We start from the raw sequence: 23,097 nt of genomic DNA on the forward strand, positions 1-23,097 counted from the left end.
ATCCTGGGAAAATAAGGCCATTTGTACAAAATCTAGCACTGGCAAGAGGCCACGAGAACAGAAAAAATCCTTATCTGTCTGGAATGCTTCTGAGAGCTGGTGGGAAAGGTAACTCGCTTGCCAAAATGAGATCCACAATCCCTTCTTTTCCTATATTCTATTTCATAAGATAAAAATGTAAGGCAACTGAAAACGTTTTGTGTGATACTTACAGAAGAACTTTCTAAAGAAACAGACCGGCCGGGCACAGTGGCTCATGCCTGTAATCCTAGCGCTTTGGGAGGCCAACGCCGGTGGATCACCTGAGATCAGGAGTTCAAGACCAGCCTGGCCAACATGGCAAAACCCCATCCCTGCTAAAAATACACAAATCAGCTGGGTATGGTGGCAGGCACCTGTTATTCCAGCTACTCAGGAGGCTGAGGCAGGAGAATCGCTTGAACCTGGGAGGTGGAGGTTGCAGTGAGCCTAGATCGCACCGCTTCACTGCAGCCTGGGTGAAAGAGCAAGACTCTGTCTCAAAAAAAAAAAAAAAAAAAAAAAGACCGACCATACTTACTCAACTCTGAGAAAGTCAATTAACATTGATTTAAAACCTCTATATTGCTACTAGCAGTTCTTTCTGTGATCAATACTACTTTAGAGGATTGATTTCTAAGAGGGTTAAGAGGGAAGAGAAGCCCTGAAAATATAAGATCATAATATGATTTAAAAACTTAAGAACCAATTTATACACAGCCAGAATGAAAAGACGGTTGTGAAAATCCTAACTACTCAGGCTTGGTCATTATTAAATTAAAGCAGTGGTTCTCCAACAGGCCAACTTTGCCACTAGCGAACATCTGGCAATGTCTGGAGACACCTTTTGGTTGTCACAACCAGAGGGTGCCATTGGCATCCAGTGGGCAGAGGCCAGGGATGCTGGTAAACATCCTACAATGTACAGAACAGTCCTACACTACAGAATTATCCAACCCAAGTGTCAAGAGTGCCGAGGTTGTGAAACCCCGCATTAAAGTTACACACAAAAACCCAAAGGCCATTCGTTGATATCCAATTGTTAAAAATCCCTAAATAGTCCCAATTATTCTCTGATAGGGAAACTTAACATGCTGTGGCTTTTATCCAGAACATAGTATCCAAAATAAAAACTCGCTTTGGAGTGAATTTGCAGTTATATGGGCTTTGGTCTCAAACAGCCCTAATGTCAAATTTCATGTGAGTAAGCTGGGCACTGTGGCTCACGCCTGTAATCACAGCACTTTGGGAGGCTAAGGCGGGAAGATTGCTTGAGTCCAGGAGTTCAAGACCAGCCTGGGCAACACGGCGATACCCTACCTCTACAAAAAATACAAAAATTAGCTGGGTGTGGTGACGCACACCTGTAGTCCCAGCTACTTGGGAGGCTGAAGCGGGAGAACTGATTGAGCCTGGGAGGTCGAGGCTGCACTGAGCTGTGATTGCATCACTGTACTTCAACCTGGGCAACAGAATGAGGCCGTCTCTAAAAAAAATTTCACGTGACTCTGGGAAAGTCACATAATCACTTGAGACTACCTTTCTTTTAATCATAAAACGTGAACAATGCCAGTCTTAGAAGACTGTGGTTAGGATTCAAGGAAATGGTAAAGTGATGATACTGTGGTACCATGGGTGGAATGGGAAATTCACCAGGGCAGAGAGGAATATTTTAAATTTTTCAGGGGAACACAGAGATACTACTCAACATCCGTCAGGCATAAGTAAGCGACTAGCTCAAGGCCATCACAGTTTCAACATCAGATTGCTCTGTATCCTTGCAAAGCTAAGTGTTCGGATGTTGCTGTGGTTAAAAAGCAAGTACCAGGCTGGCACACGGTGGCTCATGCCTGCCTGTAATCCCAGCACTTTGGGAGGCCGAGACAGGTGAATTGCTCAAGACCAGCTCGAGACCAGCCTGGCCAACACGATAAAACCCCACCTCTACTAAAAATACAAAACTAGTCAGGCATGGTGGTGCACACCTGTAATCCGAGCTACTTGAGAGGCTGAGGCACGAGAATTGCCTGAACCCAGGAGGCGGAGGTTGCAGTGAGCTGAGTGTGTACCACTGCACTCCAGCCTGGGTGACATGTCAGAGCAAGACTCCTTCTCAAAAAAAAAAGTAAGTATTGTGCCAATGTGAATGTGGAACAGGGGTGGTGTCTAATCTGATTCCAAGGTGAAGCTGTAAAGTACCCTACAGGGCACGCATCCCAGTAAGCAATTCTGGGTGCTTACGAATGAAGTAAAAATGGTATTTTTCTTTCCCTGTATGTGTACTTTTTTTTCAAATGACTAATAAGTTGTTAGGACATAAATACTTCGGCTGTTTAAACCCAGCTAATCAAAAAGAATTGCTGAGTGTGTTTTTTGGCTCAGGAGTACTATGAAAACATTATTGAGACAAATTACTGGGAAGCAAGAAAGGTGGGGACCCCTTGGCCTAGCCCAAAGCTTGCTACACAGCAGAGGTCTTCTGTGAAGACAACCACAAGTGATTAAATCCAGGCAGGTGCTGGAATGAGCCCAGCTGAGAAGTTCCACCTGAATGAACCCAACCCAAAGAATTGTAAGCTAAACAGACGGCTGTTGTTTTAAGCCACATGCTATGCAGCAGTTTGTTACAGTGCACAAACTAATAGATACAGGCTTTAATTATCTGCCTCATTAAGCTCATATACTTTATCGTCCTAATCATTTTTTTTTTTTTTTTTTTGAGACAGGGCTGCACTGTGTCACCCAGGTTGCAGTGCGGTGGCATGATCATGGCTCATTACAGCCTTGACACGCCCCCGCCAGGCTGCCTCAGCTTCCTGTGTAGCTGGGACCACAGGCGTGCACCACCATGCCTGGCTAATTTTTTTTATTTGTACAGATGTGGGGGGGTGGGGGGAGGGAGGAAGGGAAGAAGGGGGGGTCTCCCTATGTTGCCCAGGCTGGTCTTGAACTCTTGGGCTCCAGGGATCCTCCTGCCGCTGCCTCCCAGAGTGATGGGATTATAGGTGTGAGCCACCAAGCCAGTCTTAATCACTTTTAAGAGGGGATTAGGTCATGAGGTGAAAAGGCGTGAGAAAACTGAAGACTTACACAACGTAACACAGTAGTTAAACACATACACACACAAGTGCTGGTGTATCATATGACTAATAATCTCTTCCACCACCGCCAGGTGCATTTCAAAAGAGATGTGTTGGATCTGTAGTGAATCCCATCAATCCCATTCATGGTATCTTCTATGAGAGACTATCACTGTTGTTAAGCATTGCAAAGTGATCTTTTAGGTTCACAGATTTTCCTAGGAGCCTTTAGTTGGAAAAAAAAAAAAAAAGAAGAGGTAAAATGGAGACAGCCTGAGGCGGATTTCCAGACTGTACAGAGGGTTAGTTTGTCTGACTACCCATCTGATACTTACGGGGCACTGGGCCAAGTCCTGGGAATAATTGATGAACAAGAAGACATGGTCCCTGCCCTCATGGGCTTATAATCCAGTGGGAAAGAGAGAGAACAAGCGCAAGCGGCTACAGAGAAGTTCAGGGTGCTGTGGGGCATGCGTAACAGGCTTCCGACTCCCTTTAGAATGGAGTCCAAAATTCTCAGCCGGCTTTACGATCTTTCTCAATCATGAAGCACACACCTCCTGCCACGCGAGCCCCAGCCACACTGGCCTTTCCAGCTCTTCCTTCAGTGAGTCCCGGCTGAGATCATCTGTTCCCTACCTAGGGCCTTCTCAGGGCGCAGCTGAAATCCTGTTCGCACTCTGAAATGCTGTCCACTTGCTATTCTTTTCTCTTTCTGCCTACCTAATTTCACCAGAGTTGAAGTAGATTACAAAAACAAACATTTATCCATTCAAGCAGTCACGTGAGTATTCATTCAACACTACGCTAGATACTGCTCTTGGTGCAGGGGTTACAGTGGCGAACAAGACAGAAGCAGTCCCTGTTCTCAGGAAGCTTACATGGTAGAAGAGGGAGAAAGTGAATCATTAGGTAAACGAGTAATCAAGATGATATCACGGAGCACTTAGTACCACAAGGAAACTGAAAGAGAAGAGTGTGAAATTAGGCAGCAGGGAGAGGGTCTGTCTTTAACCTAGTAGTCAGGGAGGGCCCCTCTGAGGAAGTGGCAGCTGAGCTGATGAGAAGGAGCCCATCCAGCAAAGAGAGAGGAAATGAAAAGGACTGAGGGAAAGAACATGCTTGGCACAGTCACAGAACAGCAAGGTATCTATGTGGCTAGATCATAGTTACTGTGGTCAAAGGGAAAATCAGGAGCAGGTGCAGGGGCTCACGCCTGTAATCCCTACATTGAGAAGTCGAGGTGGGAGGATCATTTGACCCCAGGAGTTCGAGACCAACCTGAGCAACACAGCAAGACCTTCTCCAAAAAATAAAAATAAAAATCAGCTGGGTGTGGCAGCACCAGCTACTTGGGAGACTGAGGCAGGAGGATCACTTGAGCCCAGGATTTCAAGGCTGCAGTAAGCTGTGATCGATTGCACCACTGTCCTCCAGCCTGAGCAAAAACAGAGTGAGACCTTGTCTCAAAAAGGAAGGAAGAAAGGCAGGAAGGAAGGAAGGAAGGAGACAGAGAGAAAGAGAGAGAGAGATAGAGGAAGGGAGGAAGGAAGGAAGGAAGGAAGGGCAGGAGGGAGGGAGGGAGGGAGGGAAATCAGGAGGCACATAGAGGCCTGATGAACAACATGGGTTCTGCCCGGTAGGGAGTTTTAAGCAAGGGGGTAACAGAACCCAATTTCCCTTTTTCACTCTTTTGAGAGAAAGGGTCTCACTCTGTCACCCAGGATGAAGTGCTGTGGTGCGATCATAGCTCTCTGCAGCCTCCAACTTCTGGGCTAAAGGTAACCTCCCACCTCAGCCTCCCAAGTAGCTAGGACTATAGGCGTGCACCACCATGCCCAGCTAATTTTTTTAATGTTTTTGTGACAGGGTCTCACTAGGTGCCCTCAGCAATGCTCCTGCCTCAGCCTCCTGAAGCACTGGGATTACGGGTGTGAGACACCATACTCGGCCTTCCTTTTTAAAAAAACACCTTCTGACTTTTCATTGTGTGTCCATTTGTACACTTTTGATTTTTTACCCTAAGCAGATTTTAGCTTAAAAAAATACATCATCAATTCTAAGATGCATCCTTTCACATTTTAACATTCCTGAAATCAGGATGCATCTAACAGTTGGTGATGTGTCAGCTTAAGTGTCAGCACTTTTCCTTTCTTACTGATTGATAAATAAATAATGGTGATTCTTACCGTCACAGCCTTGTAGGTTTGATAAAACAAGGCCATTTTTAAACAAATATTTTTGTCAGTTTTAAGATCACCTATCAGTTTGCCCAAATTTTCATTCACATTTTTATTCAAATTCTCCTTTCCCGGCATGATGGCAAAATAAAAAACTATAAAGAACCAGAGTAAAAAATTTACCGACGAGACACAAAGTTAACAGGTAAGTAAAAGAACGAGAAAAAAGTTCAATAAAAAAAAGTTGACAACAGACCTTTATCAAAGAACACATCAATGTGTTATGAAGGGTTCCTATAAACCGAAAAGGAAAGAAACTACAAACTAATGTTAAAAGGAAATGAAAAACTTTACAAGAGGTCCCCACATCCAATAAAACAAAGGAAAGATGCTCCATCTCACTAGCATTCAAAGTTACATACATTTTTAAAAAAATAATAGGGCATCGGTGGGGCATGGTGGCTCATGCCTGTAATCCCAGGACTTTGGGAGGCCGAGGCAGGAAGATCACAAGGTTAGGAGTTTGAGACCAGCCTGACCAAGATGCTGAAACCCCGTCTCTGCTAAAAATACAAAAAAAATTAGCCGAGTGTGGTGGCGCTTGCCTGTCATCCCAGCTGCTCGGGAGGCTGAGGTAGGAGAATTGCTTGAACCTGGGAGGCAGAGGTTGCAGTGAGCCGAGATCAAGCCACAGCACTCCAGCCTGGGTGACAGAGGGAGACTCCATCTCAAAAAAATAAATAAAATAAAATAAAATAATAAAATAAAATAAATAAAATAAAATAAAGATAAACAATAAAATAAATAAATAAATAAATAAAATACAGCAAAAGAAAATAAAAATAAATAAAATAAAATAAAATAAAATAATAGGGCATCATTTTGGCCTACCACACTGGTAGAAATTTTTTCTTTTGGATAGACTCTCATCTCACTCTGTCACTCAGTCTGGAGTGCAGCAACATGATCTCAGCTCACTGCAACCTCCGCCTCCCAGGTTCAAGCCATTCTCCTGCCTCAGCTTACCAAATAGCTGGGATTACAGACACCTGCCACCACACCCAACTAATTTTTGTATTTTTAGTAGAGACGGGGGTTTCACCATGTTGGCCACGTTGGTCTCGAACTCCTGACCTCAGGTGATCCACCTGCCTCGGCCTCCCAATGTGTTGGGATTACAGGCATGAGCCACCACGCCCAGCCAGACTGGTAGAAAAAATTTTAAATCACAATACCCAGTGTTCAGGTGCTATGGTTTGAATGTGTCCCTCCAAAATTCATGTGTTAGAAACTTAATCCCTCATGCAACAGTGTTGAAAGGTAGGACCTTTAAGAGGTGATTCAGTCCCAAAGAATGAATTAATACCACTATCTTGGGATTATGAGTAGGTTCTGAGTTTGCACTCCTTCACCTCTCTCTCACACAGTCATGCTCTCTTGCCTTTCTACCTTCCTCCATGGGATGACACGGCAAGAAGGTCCTGGCCAGATGTGGGCCCCTCAACCTCAAACTTCCCAGAACTGTACTAAGTCTCTGTTCTTTTTATAAAGTACCCAGTCCCAGGTATTCTGTTATAGAAGCACAAAATAAGCTAAACCAGAAAACTGGTACTGAGAAGCTGAGAAGAGGGGCTGTGGCTGCAAGTACCTGAAAACGTGGAAGCAGATTTGGAACTGGGTAATGGGTAGAGGTTGGAAGAATCTGGCGAAGCGGGCTAGAAAAAGCCTAGATTCCTTGCCACCCCCGCCTCAGAGAACACTTTCCCTCCTCTCATGTCCCTACTTGTTGTAATAAAAGGACGTGGCTCATCTAGTCACCTGATGCCCACGGTATTACCTGTGCTGACCATTGGTGAAGGCTGTCCTCTCTGCACGTTCTCTGATCTGAATTACTAATAAACCCCTTTAAGTTCTCTCAGACAAAAGTGAAAATAACGGAAAATCGTGGTAGAGATTTACCCATAATTTGAAAGGCTCAGAAATGGGAAAACCATTGTAAAGACACAATCATAATTAAAAGTTGAGGGAAAAAACGGGGAAAATTGACTGCCAGGGCCAAGCAGGTAACAGAATTGAGTGAAGCAGGTCAAGTGTAAGATACCAGAGAGTGGTGGGGACAGAACTGGAAGACGGCAACTCCTCTAACTGAGGCAGACACTATTTAATTGTTCCCTTGTGGAAATCATGGCCTAATGTTACCGCGTCTTCTGATTTTCCAAGGAAAGTTAGAAATCGAGATTTTTCATGAGAAGTTTATTTTTGAAATGTTGGCAACTAACTCAAGGTCTTTACAGAAAGACTGAAGATTAGAGACCTAAGGACATCTAAGAAGAGTCATACAGAAAGTCGTTGAAAATTCCTTCGTGGTAACCCCAACACAAATGTAAATGTATCAGCAAAAGTCTACTGTAGACTAAAAATAAAATTCTAAGCCCCCCAGCCACCTGAACCAAGAGGATCCCAGAGCGACCTTGAAAACTGAGTTCTTGGCCACGTGGGGATGGAAGGTAAGATGCCTCCTTTAAACCCCTTGCTTACTAACTGCCTGGAGGCGTTCTTCCCTAAGGGCTAAACAGCAACCAGCCCTTTCAGAAGACTCTACTGCTGCTATCATCCAACCCAGCTGCCTGACTGCTACCCTTCTCTTTGGCCACTTCAAAACAGTCAACCAGCATTCCTTCCTGATAAGAGACCACAGAACAGGGAGTGGTTCTGGCCAGTCTCCGAAAGATGCGGGTTTTTGTGTCCTCTGCCTCACCTTTTGATGTCAGAGGGCCAAAACCTCCACCCTTGGATCATGCTAACACTGCCATTTTTTTGGTACATGGGACCTATGATGGGGTGTGAAGCTCAACCGCACATGCACACAGTTGTCCCTTCATAAATATTCATGACTCCTCCTATAGCTCATTAAATATGTATGTTCGCCCACCCGGCTGAGCATAAATTCCTCCTCCTTTTGCCCCTCCTTCAAAGTATCTGTTGTTGGCTTCTGGCAGGAAGCTGTGCTTCCTAGCCTGTTAGAATGGCCTCCCTGCAGGCTGCAACCCTCTCTGAGAAAGCAAGCTCTCCTTTCCAAATTTACGAACCTCGTCATTCTTCAGTTGACAATACATTGTATAACACCACACACACACCCCCCCCCAACACACAAACCCCATCTTCAAAAAAGGGGTGGGAAGCAAAAATACTGATACAGTCAATTTTGCATTAGCTTGATACTTGCCCATCTGAAGTGTGTCCTCTGAATGCAGTTCCAGAATGGGGCTGGATAGGGGAGGCTTGCATCTATGGGAAGATGGGAAAGAGGAGAAAGATGAGTCTATTTGCTCTTCAATTTACTCATGAGCTCATTTACTGCACAAATGCAGACACTCACTAGCAAAATGGCAAATATATATTTGCTATTGTTCAAAGCAGGGGCCCCTCTAAAAAGGGCTTCAGTTTAATCACTTTTGACCCTACACACATACAGTAAAACTTCAGTGGACACAGGTCTCAGGTGACATTGGCTAAGCATTACACTTGGCATCCGATGTCCAAATCACAAACTGATCATGAAGTATTTAGACTTAGAAATAGCTAAAGATAGCCTAACAAGAATTTTTCAAACGTTCCAATGTTTTTTTGGGCCATCTCTAGTTTGCTGCCTATTCTCAATCAAATTTTAAAAGTTACCTGTTATTTGTCACAAGTAGCCAGAAGAATGGACTCTTACACAAACTTAAAGTTCAGTAACATTTATGTGGTAACTCCCCCAATCCAGAATAGGCAAAAAATCAGAAATGAGATATGCATCAATATCCCAACAACCATAACCAAACACCAACACACTTTCTATCCCAGGAAACCACCTCTGGACTTAACCAAGAGCCAGTTACTCTTATTCCACTCAGAGTTCTAACCAGCCAGTACTTTCGAGTTCCCAGAGCATCAGAATTGCCATGTATCACTTAAAAAGCATATTTAATATAAAATTAAATATATTAAATATAAAAGAAAAGAAAAGGTAAACTCAGGAGGCACATAAGGCCTGATCCATTATTTTCATGGATCCAGAAAAAAATAAAGCTTGAAAGTTATTTCCAATTTGTAAGGATCAGACTTTTCTAAAGGATGGCTGAAACACTTTAACGTTTACTCACATTTTTTTCAATATAAGAATTAGGGTTTTATTTAAATGACTAAGTTAAAAGGGGGGATGGGGAGGGACTGTAGTTAAAACTATTAAGATGCGGGCCAGGCACAGTGGCTCACACCTGTAATCCCAGCACTTTGGGAGGCCGAGGCGGGCAGATCACCTGAGGTCAGGAGTTCGAGATCAGCCCAACCAAAATGGAGAAATCCCATCTCTACTAAAAATACAAAATTAGCCAGGCGTGGTGGCACATGTCTGTAATCCCAGCTACTAGGGAGGCTGAGGCAGGAGAATCGCATGAACCCAGGAGGTGGAGGTTGCAGTGAGCCGAGATTGCACTCCAGCCTGGGCAACAAGAGCAAAACTCTGTCTCGAAAAAAAAAAAAAACCAACAATTAAGATTCCTTGATCTTGAGCTTGAAGTCACAGTTTGAATCTCAGCTCCACCCTTTCCTAGATAGAAGACTTTGGGCAAATTAACTTCTTTAAGCCTCAGTTTCCTTATCTGCAAAAAGGGGATAACAGCAGCACTTAATTCATGAGTGTCTTGTGAGGACTGAATGAAACAATCCAAGTGAAGCACTTAACGTGGTAGTAGGCTGTGAAAGCTCTCAGCACACATTAGTAAACCTGTCATCTGCAACTCCGTAAACTCCCTGATACTGGACTCGGAATGGCGCCCATAACATCTCATATGTAAACTAACTTCAGTCTTCCATTAATTCAGTCACATACACAAAAAAACCACTTACTGTACATCTATTCTGGGACAGGTAACTTACTTTTTTTTTTTGAGACAGAGTCTTGCTCTGTCACCCAGGCTAGACTGCAGTGGTGTGATCATGACTCACTGCAGCCTCGACCTCCTGGGCTCAAGTGATCCTTCTATTTCAGCCTCCCAAGTAACTGAGACTACAGATGCACCTACCATGCCTGGCCAATTTTTGTATATTTAGTAGAGACGAGGTTTCGCCATGTTGCCCGGGCTGGTCTCGAACTCCCGGGCTCAAGCAATCCACCAGCCTTGGCCTTCCAAAGTGCTGGGATTACAGGTGTGAGCCACTGTGCCCAGCCAAGGCCAGGTAACTTTCTACATGCCCTTGGAATAAAGTAGTAAACAAAAGACACACAAATTCAGATTATGAAAATATGGGGTCACTTTTTAAATGTTCCGGGAAACTACATTAATGGATGGAGAGTCATAATGAAAAAGAACAGGAATGGGATACGGCTCCTTCTTCATGTTTAACCAGATCTATTTAAAGAATCCCAGGAACTAGCCTTAGGAAATCTAAATGTCAAACCAAGGCAGCAGAGTGTCTCATTCCAGGAAGGAACACTGAACAACTGATTTACAGCAGGGGTGTCCAATCTTTTGGCTTCCCTGGGCCACAATGGAAGAACTGTCTTGGGCCACAAATACACGAACACTAACAATAGCTGACGAGCTTTAAAAAAAATAAGTCACAAAAGAATCTCATAATGTTTTAAGAAATGTTACGTAATTGTGTTGGGCTGCATTCAAAGCAGTCCTGGGCCGCATGTCACATGCCCGTATGTCACCCACCGGCAGGCCTGGGGTTGAACAAGCTGGATTACAGCCTTGTTGCCTCTGTCCAGCCTACCAGGTGGTCCATTAACCAAGATAACCATCAGCCACTAGATACACTGACCCGCATCCCCTACCCCTCACATGCTTTGCCCAGCCCAGCCTACATGCCCTCTCCTGATGTCAGTTACCAGGCTTCGCTAATAAAATGCCTCTCCCGGCTCTTTCAGGGAGCCAGTCGCTGAGCCCTCGAGCCTCTGCTGTCCCCCTGTGCGCTCAAGCACAAGCCCCCAACTAAAAGCCTTGTCTGGGAAATCTGCTTGGTGCCATAACAGATTATCCGGTGAGCCAGGCAGGAGCACAAGGAACAACTACCCGCCCCGCAGGGGAGGCTTATGAGCCAGTGGGCCGGAGTGAGGCCCCATTGATTCAGCACTGCCACCGCGACTGGTGAGTTTTCCTCCGGTCTCCGAGAGACTCCTCGCCACCCCCGCCCCAGACAACGCTTTCTCTTCCCTCGCGTCCCCTATTTGTTGTCTTTTTCCTTCTTCCTTTCTGCTTTCTTTCCTTCACTTTTAACTTCATTGGCTCAACCTGAATAGACACCCGTGCAGGACGGACTGACGTGGCTGGCAGGAACTATCAGGCACCCTGGCTTCGGCCTCTGTCAACTTCAAGTCTTTCAGTGCTTTCCCTCCCTCTGCCACACCTGGGGGGAACGGAAGCCTGTGAGCTCTTCTCTGTCTGTTCAGTGTTCGAGCCTAAGGACTCTGGGTGCTGCCTTTGTGTGGGGAGAATTGACGGCACATGGGGCTGGAGTTTGCCTAGCTCATGCCCTGATCTGTTTTTCTTTTTGTGTGTTTCATTCAACATCTTATTGACTGTCATTCGGTTACTACCAAATGCAGGACACTGGTCAGCAGAACCCGGACCTCGTGTAAGGCTGAAGAATAAAAAGAACCCATCCAAGCTAGCACTCCGTTTTGGGGAGAAGTTCTCTTCACTGGCCACACCTGCCCTCTCGTGTGACCTGTATTGTTGTGCTGTGCGGGGCTGGGAGCCAACTCTCTTGTCGCCTGACACCTGTGCTTGCACCCTGCCCCTGGCCCTTTACTAAGACAAGCAGACACAGGGGCTACAGTCATGGGCAATGCCCCAGGCATCTTCCAAGACTCACGTCTGGGATGTATCATTTCTAAATGGAAGGAATCCAAATCCGATGGCTTAAAGAAAAAGAAACTCCAGCCTGGGAAACACAGGAAAACTCCACCTCTACAAAAAACAGGAAAAAGGAGCCAGGTGTGGGGGTGCCTGCCTGTGGTCCCAGCTACTCGGAAGGCTAAGGCAAGGATCGCTTAAGCCCAGGAGGTTGAGGCTGCAGTGAGTTGTGGTTGCACCATAGCATTCCAGCCTGGGCAATGGAGTGAGACTCTGTCTCAAAAAAATAAATTTAATTAAAAAAAAAAAAAAGAAACTGATTTTCCTCTGTAATACAACCTGCCCTAGTACACATTAGATCAAGAAAAATGGCCATGGGTGGAAGTGGATCTCCTAGTTTTAACACTATCTTACAGCCAGATCTATTCTGTGAATGGACAGAGAAATGGGGAGAGATAACTAGATATAAGCTTTTATGAAGTTATGCTAGGACCCAAAGCTACTGGATTCTTGTCAGGTGTGTGTGGCCCCTATTTCCAGGTTCCTCCTGAAGGAACTTGAGGAAGTGGACCTCCACAGCCTCAGGCTCCCGGAATTCCCTCCCTATCCTAAGCAGGCCTCCTGGGGAGGGGACCTTTGTGCTGTCCGCAATAGTGCTCTAATCGGACTCCAAACAGGCACCCTCTTTTGCTTCCCCACTGGCCCAGGGCTGTTTTCCCTTCAGAGAAATGGATGGAAACAGGGGAGGGACAAGGGTGCACATTCCTTTTTTGGTGGTGGATCTAGGATTATGTAAAGAACACTTTGGTAGACCTTCAGAGGATCCTGGTAAGTTTAGAGATGAATTTGTTAGACTAAATTTCACCTTTTCATTGATGTGACGGGATGTTATGGTCACTTTGCAGTGTTGATGAAAAGCAACACATATTTGAAAAGGCTAAGGAATATGCCAATATCTAGGTAGTCACTAAACACCAATATGCAGTCATCCGTGTAGGGCGAGATGCGGTCCCAGGCACAGTCTCCATGCGAGTGAGACTATGGAGAAAACCTAGATAAAGCTAGAATAAGCCACTCTGTCCCCTGCCTGACTGAAGGAAGAAGGAAATGTATAGTCAAACCTGTACACTATGACAGGGTCAAGAAAAGTACCCAGAGAAAGGAGGCGATCCCAGTAGTCTTTCTCAATAGAATCCCTGAAGCGCTTGAGAAATGCACCCATGCAGACCTGGAGGCAGCAGAGCGGAGGCATCACGTGCTGTGCATTTTATCCTTCAGCCAGCTCCGGACATTAGAAGGAAATTACAGAAAATTTGGAGGCCAGACCCCAGACCCTGATGTTGACCTTGGCAGAGGAGGCTTTTAAGGTCTTCAATAACAGGCAGGACAGAGATGGCAGATGAGAAGAGGAGACTGACCAAAACAGCACAGCTTCTGGCTGCCCTAATTCATCCACCACCTGAGGGTAACCCTAGGAGGCCCAGGAGACCAACCAATCGAAGACAGCCAACTCTGGATGGAGCCAATGTACATACTGCAGGACAGAGGGTCACTGGGAGAGAGGCTGCCCTGACCTCCATAAAACAGGACAGCCGGCAGGCAACCCTGGCCAGTCCCCACTCCTCACCAAGCTTTCAGATGAGATTGATAGACACCGCCTGACAGCACCCTGGCTCCGACTGCAGCACACTCCATCATCATCACACCACGGACCCTCAGGTCACCTTTGATGTGGCAGGTAGGAAAACTGAGTTCCTTGTGGACAGCAGAGTCGCCTGCTCTGTCCTGACCCAGCCTATTTGCCCCCTCTCCAATTGCAATTGCAGGGTAATGGGAATAGACAGGTGTCCTAAGGTAAGAAAATTTACTTTCCCTCTTGCTTGTGAGGCCATGTCTAGGCTTATTTCTCCTCATTTCTGTATGCTCCCCAGAATGTCCTACTCCATTGCTGGGTAGAGACTTATTAAGCAAAATGGGAGCCACCACCTCCCTGGAAGAGGACAGACTGCAGGTAGAGGCAGAGCCAGGACAGGGAGTCCACCTGCTAGCACTCTTAAATGGAAAGGAACTTGAGACCCAAAACATACCCAAAGAAAGCAAGGATCCCGTCACCCCTTCCCTATGGGACACTTCAGTCCTAGGACAGGCTAATAAAGCTTCCCCAGCAAAGACAGATCTGAAGCCTGGGATGGGCTACCCATGGAAGAAATCGTACCTCCTAAAACCTGTGGCACTGAACGGGGTTCAGCCATTACTCCACAAATTCCTACAGCAAGGGCTAAACCGTGCCAGTCCCCAGGCAACACCTCAGTCCTCCCTGTTAAAAAGCCTAATGGAGAATATCAGTTTGTGTAGGACTTGAAGCGGGGTAATGAGGCAGTCATTCCCATCCACCCAACATTGGTCCCAAGCTTGTCTGTGCTCAGATACCTGGAGATGCTCAGTTTTTCAATCTACTACACTTCAAGGATGCTTTCTTTTGTGTAGCCCTCTCCACCTAGAATCCCTGTATCTTTTTGCATTGAATGGAGAAATCCCTGATACCCAGAAAGCCACATAGTACACATGGACTGTGCTTCCCCAGGGCTTCCGGGAAGGCCCTCACCTTTCTGGGAATGCAGGGCGCTAAGCCTACAGAATGGGACTTTATTATAATATGTGGATGACTTGTTCATTGTCAGACAGACATGGCAGGATTCAGATTTTAATATCATTAAAACCTTGAATTTCCTGGCTGAGCGGTGATACAAGGTCAGCCTCATCCAAGGCCCAGACTTATTTACAGAAGTTCTAATATCTGGGGTTCATTCTGACTCCAGGAGCCCAAACACTAGTTGTGGACTGGAAAAAGCAATCACTTCATTGCTGGTCCCACAAACAAAAAGGCAGCCCCAGGGTTTCTTGAGAATCGTGGGCTTCTATTGTATTTGGATTCTAAATTATGGCCTGACAGCTAAAGCCCCACGTGAGACTCAAAAAGGGGAAGAAAGAGAGCCCTTGGACTGGGAGAAGAAATGTCAACAATCTTTTGAATCCCTAAAAACTGAGCTGGGTCAAGCCCTCGCCCTTGGACACCCCAACTGAGAAAAACCACTTACCTTATATGTTTGTGAGACACTAGGAACAGCTTTGGGAGTCTTAACTAAAAGGTTAGGACCTGTTCAGAAGTCAGTGGCTCATTTTTCAAAACAGATAAATCCAGTTGCACAGAACTGGACTGGCTGCTGGAGGGCAGTGGCAGCCACTGCCCTGCTGTTTAGTGAAGCATCTAGGCTGACACGGGGACAATATACAGAAGCTATGACTCCCCACCAGGTTCAGACTGGGTTAGAAGTCAAGGGACACCAAGCTCTCTTATTAGACACCCTGGATATTACTTTGAGGGTATGTCAGACTTTGAACATGGCAACCTCACTCCCAACCACAGATGATGAGGACTCACAGCATCAATGCACAGGGCCCAAAGAACACACTCCAGCAGGCCTGGCTTGTGAGATAAGCCTCTTGAGAATGCAAAGACTGAATGATAGCATTCAGTCTTTGATAGGATAATGAACTGGCACCCCAACCATCAGGGAAAGTTAAGATGAACCATACACTTGAGACGACTCCAGCCAAACTCTGTTAGGAGCCACGCGAGCCCTGGGTTAAGATGCTCCCAGTCTTCTTAGGGTCCGCAGGGCCCCTGTGTGCAGACTAAGACTTAGTTCTTCTGAGATGATCTACCAGAGGCTTTTCCCCACCACTGACCTCCTGTTACGTGAAGAATTACATAAAAAATTACAGTATCAATTTAGGACAGATTCAAAAAGCGATTTCAGAGTACAGAAACAAAATCCTACCAGTCCCCACTAAGGATGGGAAAACCCCTTTACAAGCTAATCCAGGGAACCAAGTCCTTCTAAAGACTGGAAGGGCAGGCTCCCCGGAGAACCACCCCTTGCCTAAATGGCAGGGCCCTTACTGGGTGACCCTGACCACTCCATCCGCAGCCAAGTCACAAGGAATCACTAGCTGGGTACACCTCTCCCAATCAGAAATGCTTTCTCCTAAATGTTTCCAGACTCGCCCAGAAGGCCCATCTTCCTCCTGAAAACCTGTGGAAGACCTCAAATTCAGGAGAGCCAATTCATCATCGGAGAAGTAATGTGGTTAGAGATCTTGAGTCCAATACTTTTCCTCATATTACTAATTGTTTCACTATTATTCTGTTGCTTTGCTCAGCCTCCTCCCTCAGGTAAAGACTTCGTTTGTCGCTGCTGGGTATAAAGATGCTACTCCTTACTTTGTTCCTACTCCTCCCCATCGGGGCACAGGGTAGGCTGGATCCATTGAAATGGGAAATGATCTCTCTTGACAACCTTTCCAGCATTATAGCTTCAGGTCATAATTTGTCCAACTGCTGGGTGTGCTACCATCATCCCCAGGCTCAGAGGGGCTGCCTCTTCCATTCCCTAAAAGCTCAACTACCAACTTCACAAAGGAGGTATGGAAACCTAAAATAACCTCTGTACCTCTTATTGTGGACCTAAGTATCTCCCTTTCCTTTGAATGTATAAACCTCATTGGGCTGCTAAACGCTTTGGTCACCAAAAAGGGTGGAAAAAAGAGAAGCTGGACCGCCTACTTTGGAATCCCACCGGGTTTTCTCTTAGCAGTAAAGAAAAACCCTAATCAAACTTGGGTTCAGGAAGGCTATCTTTTCCCCCACGCCAAAACAGTCACACCTCTCTCCAAAGCTTAGCTGCTCACCTGAACTCCTCTCGCCTTGTGTAAGTTTGTGCACCCATGGGGTATTCTGTTCCTTTGTGGACACCCAGACTGCCATCTGACCAACAGCTACCCCTCAGCCAATTTTACCTCTCCGTTACTTGCACTAGCGTGCCCTTGTGTGCATAATGTACAACACAATGAGGAATGCACGTTAGGTACTTTAAGTCCCAGTGGAGTAACAGTTCATAATATCACACATGTGAAACCTAAAAGGGCAATAGGGCTAATTTTGGCGGGAGTTGGAATAGCCCCTTGGGGTGGCTCTGCCCCTTAGCAGCCCCTTGGGATGGCTTTGCACACTGTGAGGCGGCTTTGAGAAACTTTCAAACCCTTGAAACACTGGCAACTAGTAGAGGCAGAGCCATAAAAGGACGTCAAGCCTCCCTGCACTCCCTAGCCAATGCTGCCTTAGACAACAGATTTGCCCTGGATTATCTTCTTGCTGAACAAGGGCGGGTATGCGCAGTAATAAACCACATCTGTTGTTCTTACATTAACAGTTCAGAATTGGTTAAACTGCAAGTTCAAAAGATTTACCAAGACCAGGCACAATGGCTCATGCCTGTAATCCCAGCACTTTGGGAGGCCAAGGTGGGTGGATCGTTTGAGCCTAGGAGTTTGAGACCAGCCTGGGCAACATGGCAAAACCCCATCTCTACAAACTTACAAAAAAAGAAAGAAAAATTAGGTAGTCTTGGTGGCATGTGCCTTTATTCCCAGCTACTCCGGAGGCTGAGGTGGGAGGATCACCTGAGCTCATAAGGTTGAGGCTGCAGTGAGCCATGATGGCACCACTGCACTCCTATCTGGATGACAGAGTGAGACCCTGTCTCCAAAAGAAAATAAAAGTAAAGATTTACCAAGAGGCTACCTGGCTACATAATCTCAATAACTCTACTGCTCAAATCATCTGGGACTCCATCAGTGCATACCTACAAAGTATGACATGGTTTTTACCTTTCTTCAGACCCTAAGTGGTCATTTAATTGCTATTACTTTTGGGGTATTGTGTTTTTAACCTTTTGGTAAAGTTTGTGTCTTTCAGGTTTCAGTCGCTCCAAGTCAAGCTAATGATGGCCCAAGGATTCTAACCCATACCATCCCAGGAGCACCCCAGTCCCTACAGGTCTTTAGGACAGTCAGTGAGAGATTTCCCCACCCCTCGAAGTGAGGCAAGGACGACATCCCTGTTCAGCAGGAAGTAGCTTCAGAAGATGAGATCTTCAGCCCTTTCTCCTTAAGAATAGAGGGTGAAATCTCTCAAGGGAACTAAAGATAGAACAGAAATGGAATGGGGTTGCTTCTTCATAATATTTAACCATGCCTTCGACTTAAAGTTCCAGGAACTGGCCTTAGGAAATCTAAATATGAAACCAAGGTTATGGAGTGTCCCACCTCAGGAAGGAACACTGAACAACTGATTGACAGTCTTCGTCCCGCCAGCCAGACCACCAAGTGGCCCATTAATCAAGATAACCAACGCAACCAGATACAGTGACCCGCATCCCCTACCCCTCACGTGCTTTGCCCGGCCCAGCCTGCACACCTTACTCGTGATGTCAATTCCCACGCTTCGCTAATAAAAACATCCCTGCAAGCCTCTTCAGGGAGCCAACAACACAGTCCTTGAGCCTCCGCTGTCTCCCTAGTGCTTGAGTACAAGCCCTAAAAACAAAATCCTTGTCTGGGAAATCTGGTTGGCCTCGTGTTAATTTTAATTACATGGGGAACCATAGAGCCTGTGATCTGTAATAAGGAAATGTATATTGCATTTTGCAGACTGTACAACATGCTGGAATGAGAGCCAGGGCAAAAGAAAGTTGGTGGGAGGCAGTGAACGGAAGGCAACACCCTAAAGTCTCTGGCATTCAGATCTGCCACCTCTTGAGAGCTAGATCTGAATTCTAGCTGGCTCTTGTTCTTCTGGCCACACCACACTTACTTGATACTGTGCAGCTTTCTTGTGACGATCATTGGAAAGTCAACCTCAAAATATTTACTTGGGAGAAGATCTTCATCCTGGGGAAAAACACACAATACTTTTTATTTCTTTACTCTTACATGTGCTGATCATCTTCCATATATCAAGCACTAGGCACCTAAGAGCAATACAGTGTTTAAGGATTTTAAATCAGGGGACTGATATGGGCAGACATGTTTTTCAAATTACTCATGAATCGATTTGAGGGAAGCAAGCACAGATGAAGGTAAAAGTCAGGACGCCGGAGGAGTTAGCCAGATAAGAAGGTAAGGTCCAGGAATGAGCCTGAGCTAGGAGGTGGCAGCTGGGATGGTGGGGAGAGCTCAGAGGCGCTTTGGAAGTAGAATACACTCCATATTTTCAAAAGGCAGCTTGAGGCCAGGTGCAGTGGCTCACGACTGTAATCTCAACACTTCAGAAGGCTGAGGCAGGAGGATCGCTTGAGGCCAGGAGTTTGAGGCCAGCCTGGGCAACACAGTGAGACCCTGCCCATACAAAAAAATTAAAAAGTTTAAACGATGTAACAACAACAAAAAAGTCAGCTTGAGCTCTATTAGGAGGGTCAGGGAATCAATGTAGTAGATTTTGACGAACATTAATTTTTGGATGAAATAGGTTAAAACAGCTAGTATCAAAAGCATCACATATATTAAAGGTATTATTTTCTGATACATATTTTTTTCTTTTTTTGAGATAGAGTCTCACTCGGTCACCCAGGCTGGAGTGCAATGACACAGTCTCAGCTCACTGCAACCTCCACCTCCCGGGTTCAAGTGATTCTCCTGCCTCAGCCTCCAGAGTAGCTGGGATTACAGGTGCCCAGCCTCTGATACATTTTTCTCTGTGATAGTGAAGGATGGTAGATTAAAGAACATGCACTCTTGGAGCTGGAGGGGCTCAAACACCAGCTCCACCACTTATATGCTGTAAGGTCTTGGGAAAGTCAGTAAACTCACTGGGCCAGGATTTACTTGTTTGAAAAGTGAAGAAGCTGGGCACTGTGGCTCACGCCTGTAATCCCAGCACTTTGGGAGGCTGAGGCAAGCGGATCACAACGTCAAGAAATCGAGACCATCCTGGCCAACATGACGGGGGTGAAACCCCATCTCTACTAAAAATACAAAAAGTAGCTACTCGGGAGGCTGAGGCAGGAGAATCGCTTGAACCCGGGAGGTGGAGGTTGCAGTGAGCTGAGATTGTGCTACTGCACTCCAGCCTGGGCGACAGAGCGAGACTCCGTCTCAAAGATAAAAAAAAAAAGAAAAGGGAAGAAAATGCTAACACTTCATGGGGTTGTGAGGATTAATGAAGCAATACATGTGGGGCTCCCAGGAAAGGGCCCAACCTTAGTAAAATTATCACACGGGGATCCAAAGAGCCTATGAGCTATAACAGTAAGGGAAGGTATATTGTGTTTTCAATACTGCACAACGTGCTGGAAAGAAGGTCCCAGGGCAAGAAGGAAAGTGGGGCGGGGATCAAAGGAAAGCAGCACCCTAAAATGAGGTCTCTAGCATTCAAATCCACACTGTGTGTGCCTCTATTATTACAGACGCAAGTACAGAGATGGGGGCCCTTGCTCGGGATATAACATTTCTTCTTGTGGCCTGCAGTCAAACAAATATGAAAGACACACATACTCACACAACCACACACACACACGTGCGCGCGCACACACAGCCCTGGGTCACCTGGCTTGCTTGGTAGCTACACCCTCCCTACCCAGTCACGCACACATCATCCTATCATCCTAGTGTTCTCTCCGTGCCCTCCTCGCCATTCAGCCACCCAGTACCTCAGCCCTACTGATGCCTCTGGAATCCCTCCACTCCTCCTGAGCTCTATCACCTCCAACCCAGACTGTCCCAGCACCGCCTCTGGTGTCTCAAAGCTGCACGCTGCTGTGCACTGCACTAGCTGCTGCCAGTGGCCTTCAGCAGCTCTGCACACTGCTAAAACTCAGCAAGAAACAAGGTACTCCACAGCCTGGCCCACCTGCCCAGCCTCTCCCCTTCTCCCCATCACCACTTATCCCAGAAATACAGAACTACTTTTTTAAAACAAAGACGACTGCTGACATCCAGAACCTGGTGATGGCTTCGCTGGTAGAGGACGGGATGGAGGAAAAGGAAAGGTAGGGTGACACCTTGTTTCTGACTGGAGCAACCGGGCAGGTAAGAGAACCATTCATGGAGACAGTAACAGGAGATGAAGCACAAGTATGGAAGGATAGATGAATCCCAGGGGATGAGTGGGGGATAGCAGACCTCCTGTGGACAGCATGATGGGGGCAGAAATCACCTGCAACCATATCCTAGTAGATAAGTAACCCTTAAAAGCAAACATCAGGGCTGAAAGATACAGCACCCTCCCACATACACACCAGTCCTCTGCTGGAATCCCAGAGGACCCAACCTGGGCTTTATCTTTTTTTTTTTTTTTTTTTTTTTTTTGAGACGGAGTCTTGCTCTGTCGCCCAGGCTGGAGTGCAGTGGTGCGATCTCGGCTCACTGCAAGCGCTGCCTCCCAGGTTCACACCATTCTCCTGCCTCAGCCTCTCGAGTAGCTGGTACTACAGGCGCCCACCACCATGCCCAGCTAATTTTTTTGTATTTTTAGCAGAGACAGGGTTTCACCATGTTAGCCAGGATGGTCTCAATCTCCTGACCGCATGATCCACCCACCTCGGCCTCCCAAAGTGCTGGGATTACAGGCGTGAGCCACCGCGCCCAGCTGGCTTTATCTTTTTAAAACAAAAAAGGAGGGACAAGTACAGTGGCTCACACCTGTAATCCCAGCACTTTGGGAGGCCGAGGCAGGAGGACTGCTTGAGCCCAGGAGTTCGAGACCAGCCAGGGCAACATAGCAATACCCTATCTCTACCAAAAATACGAATTAGCCAGGCATGGTGGCTTGCACCTGTAGTCCCCAGCTACTCGAAGGCTGAGTTAGGAAGATCGCTTGAGGCTGGGAGGAGGCGGCTGCAGTGAGCTGAGATTGCATCACTGCACTCCAGCCTGGGATACAGAGCCAGATCCTGTCACAAAAGCCATCCCAGGACACCTGGGCTCCTGAATCTGAGCTGATCACACTTACAGGTACAGTCCATGCCTGCTGAGTAGGGTTATGCAGAAGCTATTTCAAGATACTTGAGGGGGGCCAGGTGCGGTGGCTCACGCCCGTAATCCCAGCACTTTGGGAGGCCGAGACGGGTGGATCACCTGAGGTCAGGAGTTCGAACCAGCCTGGCCAACAGAGTGAAACCCCATTTCTACTAAAAATACAAAATATTAGCTGGGCGTGGTGGTGGGTGCCTGTAATCCTAGCTACTTGGGAGGCTGAGGCAGGAGAATTGCTTGAACCCAGGAGGCAGAGGTTGCAGTGAGCTGAGATCATTACACTCCAGCCTGGGCAACAAGAGCAAAACTCTGTCTCTAAAAAAAAAAAAAAAAAAAAAAAAAAAAAAAAAAGCTACTTGAGGGATATTGAGGGATATGGATAGAGGGGAAATGGAAATAACTTTCCCTAGGAATTTCAATTTCTACAACACCTTTTAAGAACTTTTGCTCACAGGGTATGGGAAGTTAAGGATCACCTAAAATTCCAGAAGACAACAAGAACAACATTTTCTTGGTGCTAAAAAAAAAAAAAAAAAAAAAAAAAAAAAAAAGCATATGAACGAAAGATAGTATACTGCCCCGCAGCTCTTACGGGACTTCTTCCTTTTTAAAGAGCTTTCCCACGCATTAGCACTCCCGAGCCTTGTAAAACTTCTGAATAAGAGGTCAGAGCAGAGACAGCTTACAAAAGGCACACCCAGACCTCTTAAAAAAGACAACCTGCCAATGTGGTGACTCAATTCTGTAATCCCAGCACTTTAGGAGGCTGAGGCTGGTGGATCACTTGAGGCCAGGAGTTCAAGACCAGTCTGGCCAACAGGGTAAAACACCATCTCTACAAAATAGCCAGGCACGGTGGTGCGCATCTGTAACCCCAGTGATTCGGGAGGCTGAGGCAGGAGAATCGCTTGAACCTTGGAGGCAGAGGTTGCAGTGAGCGGAGATCACACCACTGCACTCCAGCCTGGGAAACAGAGTGAGACTCTGACGGGTTGACGGATGCAGCAAACCACCATGGCATGTGCGTACCTATGTAACAAACATGCACGTTCTGCACATGTACCCCAGAACTTATAAAAAAAAAAAAAAAAAAGATCCTGT

The 23,097-nt window shown here is 46.3% G+C and overlaps 1 protein-coding gene across 2 annotated transcripts in view; it reads right to left on the bottom strand.

Moving 5' to 3' along the window:
• Positions 1-23,097, bottom strand: part of LCMT1 (leucine carboxyl methyltransferase 1) — a 70,379-nt gene that overhangs the window by 21,635 nt on the left and 25,647 nt on the right. For both annotated transcript variants that reach the window (XM_050773840.1, XM_050773839.1), the window contains exons 4-5: positions 18,839-18,915; positions 8,505-8,566 (exon numbers count right to left, since the gene is read on the bottom strand). In XM_050773840.1, the coding sequence (XP_050629797.1) occupies positions 8,505-8,566; positions 18,839-18,915 (139 nt within the window). The remainder of the gene's footprint in view (positions 1-8,504; positions 8,567-18,838; positions 18,916-23,097) is intronic.

The sequence above is a fragment of the Macaca thibetana genome, chromosome 20 (assembly GCF_024542745.1).
Source record: "Macaca thibetana thibetana isolate TM-01 chromosome 20, ASM2454274v1, whole genome shotgun sequence".
In the NCBI taxonomy this organism is placed as follows: domain Eukaryota; kingdom Metazoa; phylum Chordata; class Mammalia; order Primates; family Cercopithecidae; genus Macaca; species Macaca thibetana.